At 40.2% G+C, this 5507-nt stretch overlaps 1 protein-coding gene across 1 annotated transcript; it reads right to left on the reverse strand.

Moving 5' to 3' along the window:
• Positions 1-288: 288 nt before the first annotated feature.
• Positions 289-1251, reverse strand: LOC110604810. Its single transcript, XM_021743119.1, has one exon. The coding sequence runs from the start codon at positions 1249-1251 to the stop codon at positions 289-291; it is 963 nt and encodes a 320-aa protein (XP_021598811.1).
• Positions 1252-5507: the final 4256 nt, after the last annotated feature.

The following is a 5507-nucleotide window of genomic DNA, read 5'->3' on the forward strand; positions in this document are numbered from 1 at the left end:
AACACACCTTAAAACCTTTTTCAAGTAATTGGCCAACACTTAAAAGATTTTGATCAATATCTGGAACATACAACACATGAGTAATGACTTTAGTTCCAGAAATACTTTCAATTGCAATTGAACCTTTACCTTTTGCATAAATATATTCTCCATTTCCAACACGAACTTTTGAGATTGATGTCTTATCAAGAACCTTGAAGAGTTTGATATTTTCGGACATATGATTGGTGCAACCGCTGTCAACAAGCTAAGTATCAGCCAAACTAACGTGCAATATGCCACAAATAATTATTCTTCCTCCTCCTGATTCACAGCTTGAGCCTCATTCACTATCTGCTTGCCTTTATTTTTGCAAATTTTGTCAATATGCCCCATTTGGTTGCGTGTGTTGCATTTTGCATCAGGTCTGCTCCAACATCTAAAATGAGGATGATTGGTTCTGCCACAATGTTGACAAGGGTGATATTTTCTTCCTTTGTTTCCTGTTGCACCATTGTTGCTTGCTCCAAGAAAAGATATGCTTCCAACACCTACACCTGGATTGTCTTTGCTCTTATTTCCCTTTTTTTTCTTATTTTTCCAAGAGTCCTTAAGTTGCAACTTGGCTTGCATTGCACCTTCAATTGAACCATCTTCTCTAATCTGCCTTCTTTGCTCTTGTGCATGAAGAGCGTTTAGCAACTTAGCCAAGGAAATTTCTGCAAGGTCACGAACCTCCTTTAGTGCATAAATTTTGGCTTCAAATCTTTCTGGTAATGTTACCAGAATCTTCTCAACAATTCTGCTATCTGGAATATTTTCACCAAGAAGCTTAAGCTTGTTGATAATATCCAACAACCTATCAACATACTCTTTCACAGTTGCAGAGTCTTTCATCTTTTGTAGTTCAAGTGCCCTTCTGAGATTCAAGATACACATGCTTTTGGTATGCGCAATACCTTGAAACTCTGTCTTGAGGCACTTCCAGATGTGAAAGGCAGTCTCCAAGTTCATAATCCTGGTAAAAAGTGATTCAGACACAGCTGAATACAAACATGTCTTGGCCTTAAATTTCTTTGTAGTTTTCTCCTTGTGTGTTTTAATCTGCTGCATAGTTTGATTATCAGGCAGTTGATCAATTTCAAGGTCTTCATCTTCTACTTCCCAAAGATCCCATGATTGTAGATAAGCAGTCATTTTAACTACCCATGATTGATAATTTTCTCCAGTGAAAACTAGAGGTGGAACAGGACAATAATCTTTTGAAGCCATTTGAATCAAGATTTGAAACTTGGAGAGGGTTAATATTTCTGTATAACACTTAACAAAAAAAAAAACTCACACTCAAATGATCACAGGTCCCTTAAGATAAGGAGCTTTGATACCGAGTGTTAGAAAAAATAGAGAAGGACAGAACTGAACCCCACACTTTTCATTGAAATAAACTATTCTTTAAATGCAAAATAAAAAAAAATTGATGATAAAGATCATGGTCCATGATTTTATCCTTGATCAAAACATAGAAACAAACATGCTTAACAGGAAAAAAAAATTTCCTAAAACTTGGTTACAGGTTGTAGACCATACAACCCATTTAACAACCCACCTAAATAGAAAAATAGGAACTAAACATCACGTTTAACAACTTTAGCAAATCAGCAGTATCTAAGACAATTTCTAACAATATCACTCGCACATTTCTGTATTCATTTCTATTTCTTTATTCAATATATCACTTTTCTTCTTAGTGTATGATGCTTAAACCTTCTTCCAAATTAAGTTATAACTCTTGTAACATTAGTAAAATTCAACACTAATAATAGCTCTAAAATTAAATACGTCACTTTATTTCTTAACCAAGCATTAAAAGTTAAAGAACTTGAACCAAAATTTAGTTACATATATGGAAACACCAAATCTGCGTAGTCATTTATCGAGAAATCCCCACAATAGCTATGAATTCCATTTCAATCAACTCACCAAAAATAATGCAAAAAAATAATAAAAAAATTTTAGTTACTGACGTTGCTGAGATTAGATTGATGATGTGACTAGAATGGAACTGTGCTATGATTGGCTAGAACCTGCAAGAGAGGAAACGTGAGGCAGTGGTGGGTGCCCACATCAGCCACTCCAATGCTTAAGTTAGTATTTTGAAGAGTAGAAAGAATATAATAAATTACTTAGAGCTTGAGTAGTATTAGAGAATAGCGTACATTTTTCTCTATGATTCTTCTCCTTTTATACTATAAGAAAGTGGAGATAAATATGGTATTTTCTGATAATCTGGTGGTAATGTGGTATGCTGCCTGATAAGGGAGATAACTAGCTAATAGTTGAAAATTCTACAATCACGGGTGCAAAAGAGATATGCTGGGATGTGCTTGACAACGATAACTTTGTGTCGAGACTTGCCTTGATGAGGGAAGGGCGAGTCTTTTGGTGATGACCCGAGTGTTTGCAGTGTCCGGATCTTCCTTCCTCGAGATAGACTGTCTTTCCTTCGTGTATGGTCCTTGCCATATGGCCTTACCTTATAGTGACAGATCACAGCTTTCCTTGGGTGGATGTTAAGTAACATCAGAGGTCCCTCACTAGTTTTTGATTCTTCAAATTTGAAGGAGATATCTCTCATTGAGGTTTGGGGCATGTGGCTCCTCAAGATTGGTTTCTTGCTGCTCACACCGTTTCGCCTATCTGGTCTTTCAATGTTGACTGCAATGCTAATCGTGTCGTATTTAAAGCCCGCTTTCAAAACCGTCCTATAAAAGCCCTTCGCCTTCCTTAAGTACTATTTTTGCTCTCTTCTGTAACCTTTTAGAGAAATTCGCTCCACAGCTTCCTTCCTGTTTCTGCTCCTTACAGTCTTATTTCTCTTATAGTAGTTTTATTTTCCTTTTTCTTCAACATGAACAAGAACACCTCTTCTTTCCCTATCAGAGTCTTTATCTCTAGCTCCTCCTCTAATGGCCTCATCCGAGCGCCAGCCCCCGTGGTTTCATTAAGGGAGGCTATAGAGAATGAGGGTGGTCTATGCAGTGATATCTCGTCTATTCTCTCAGAGTGTGACGTTGATCGCTTGTACAATACTTACCGCATTACTTGAGAGTCTTTTCAAGTTTTTGCTCCTTCCCTTCGCGTTCGTGTTAATGACTTGATCCCTACAGAGGACACAATCATTGTCTTTGAAGAGCAGTTGAAGGCGGGCCTTCGCTTTTCCGTAGACCTTTTTTTTATGGAAGTCCTCTGGTTTCATAAGCTTTCGGTTATCCAACTTCATCCCAATGGCTAGAGAATCCTAATGGCTTTTCGATTCGTGTGCCTTAACAATCACATTGAACCAAGTGTAGCACTTTTGTCCTAGCTATACCAGCTGGGTAATCGTAAAAATGAGGAATTTTGATATTTTAGTAGTTGAAAGTACTTGAACATTTTTTATTGGATGCTTTCCTCCTTGAGGTGATGGAAGAATAAATTTTTTATCCTTCACCACCAAATGCCAGGGGGTTTTGGACGTCTTCAAACCAGTTGGCGTTATTGGGTGGAGTTGAAAAAGGATGGGGTCTGTCCAAGGAGAGAGGAAAATGAGGTTATAGCCTTTCTCCTAGCAATGGCTAAAGTCTTAAAGAAAATTGACATTGCCCAGGTGATGGTGAATGCCATTTTGTCTTGGCAGAGTCATCTGCCGGCAAGCCAGACCCATGGTCTCACTTGCCTGACCATCCCAGCCTTCTCGAAAGCACTCCCCTAGCTCAAGATCAAGTACTTCTCTTTCCGTCTTCTTTACTTTTTGAATTGCCTTTCTTACTTAATTTTCCTTTTGTTTGCAGATATTGCTGGGTCAAGTAGATTTGCCGAGGCGATGTGTGCTGCTCGTAAGGGAAAGGCTGTTGCTGCTGGTGTTGCCATTCCCCCTGCTAAGTGTGCTTGCCCCGAGATAGCACTGATTGTGCTTCCTCCTCCCCCTCCCCAGCCTACGGCTGAAGATTCGGCACCTTTTTAGCTTGAATCTTCAGCCTTAGGTGTTTCTGCTTTCGCCCCAGCTGCTGAGCTCCCTACTAATGTCCCCTCCCCATCTGTACTTATTCCTACAAGCATGAAGGTCGAGTCTTCCTAGGCTCCAAGCATCCAACGCTTGGCCTTGGTGCCAAATCGAGCGCCCTCGCTCCTTGATGATCCTTCTCTAGTCCTCCTGCAGATCAAAAGTGCCCTGAGGCCTGCAGAATGCCGCCACTTGAATGAAGTCGAAACAGACAAGCTATTTGTTAATGCCATTCATTCTGCTCTAGAGGGTGCCCTTTGAACCTGTGGACAAGGAGCAATTTAAAGCCTTACAGTGGGAGTTTGGTGCAAACGAGATGGAAAGGGGGCTCTTGGCTAAGGAATGTTCAAGATTGAAGGCTCAGGTTGCTGAAGTTGAGGGCACCATGAAGGAGACCCTGGAGTTGGTGGACAAGCTTCAGGCTGATCTTGATGAGGCCCTTACTTCTAAATTAGGTCTTGAGAATCGAGCTACACTGAGGATCAAGTGGCCCTGCTGTAGCGCCAAGTCTTGGAGTTGCAGGCTCAAGCTGAAGGAGCCCGAGCTGTCTCTACCAGGGTTGCTCGAGGGAGAGATTAAGGAGATAGTGGCCCAGGGTAGGGAGATGTTTGTTCAAGGCTAGAATTCGATGAAGAAGGAGCTGGCAAAGCATTTTCCTTCTAAAGATTTTTCCTGGATAGACGATATCCTCCCTGAGAAAGAAGAAGAGGTTAAAGAGGAGCATGTTGAAGATACTCCCGCCGAATAGGGGCGTGCTGAAGATATTTCCTCCGACTGGGTTTCTCCTGATAATGTAATAGATATAGAGAATATTGATATAATGGAGACTCGAGCAAATGAGCTTGGAGACACTGCTCCTTTGTAATTTTTCATGATTTTAATGAAAATGTTTTGCCATTATTTTCACTAAGTGTTTATATGATCTGCAAATAATCTCTTTAAAAAATTGCTAATAGGGCTAATACTCGTCCATGACGCCTAGTTACTGGCCTAATTCATGGCCATAAAATAAACTTATTAAATTTTTAGAATGGGACTAACGTCCGGTCATGTGGTATGGCGGATGTCCGCTTTGTGGCCTGGGCATGAATTGCCTTAGGATAGGTGGTCCACCATTCCTTATTTCTGAAGAACATAATATATGAAAATACCTCGTTAGCTTTGTTATTAAAAGAGTATCCTTCTATTAAAGATAACATGCTTAGGGAAGAGGAAACCACTCGGTTCCTTCAAATGGTTAACTCATGAGATTCTTGGGCAGATGACTCCCAAGGTTTCAAAAAGTTTCCTACCCACCTGGTAGTTATATTTGCAATCTGCTCACTTCCCCTACCCCTCATCAGGTTCTTTTGTTACCATATGTATGACCCCTACAGGTTCTCTGTTAGGGGTTATTTCCTCGTGCTTAGATTTCTTCTCTTCTTTTCTCTTCCTTGTGAATTTTTGAAGGGTACCATCCCTTATCAGCCTTTTGATCTCGTCCTTT

This window comes from Manihot esculenta, chromosome 17 (assembly GCF_001659605.2).
Source record: "Manihot esculenta cultivar AM560-2 chromosome 17, M.esculenta_v8, whole genome shotgun sequence".
Lineage (NCBI taxonomy): Eukaryota > Viridiplantae > Streptophyta > Magnoliopsida > Malpighiales > Euphorbiaceae > Manihot > Manihot esculenta.

What these genes read in the sequence shown, in the direction of transcription:
- LOC110604810 (XM_021743119.1), bottom strand. Translation starts at nt 1,251, where the DNA reads ATGGCTTCAAAAGATTATTGTCCTGTTCCACCTCTAGTTTTCACTGGA.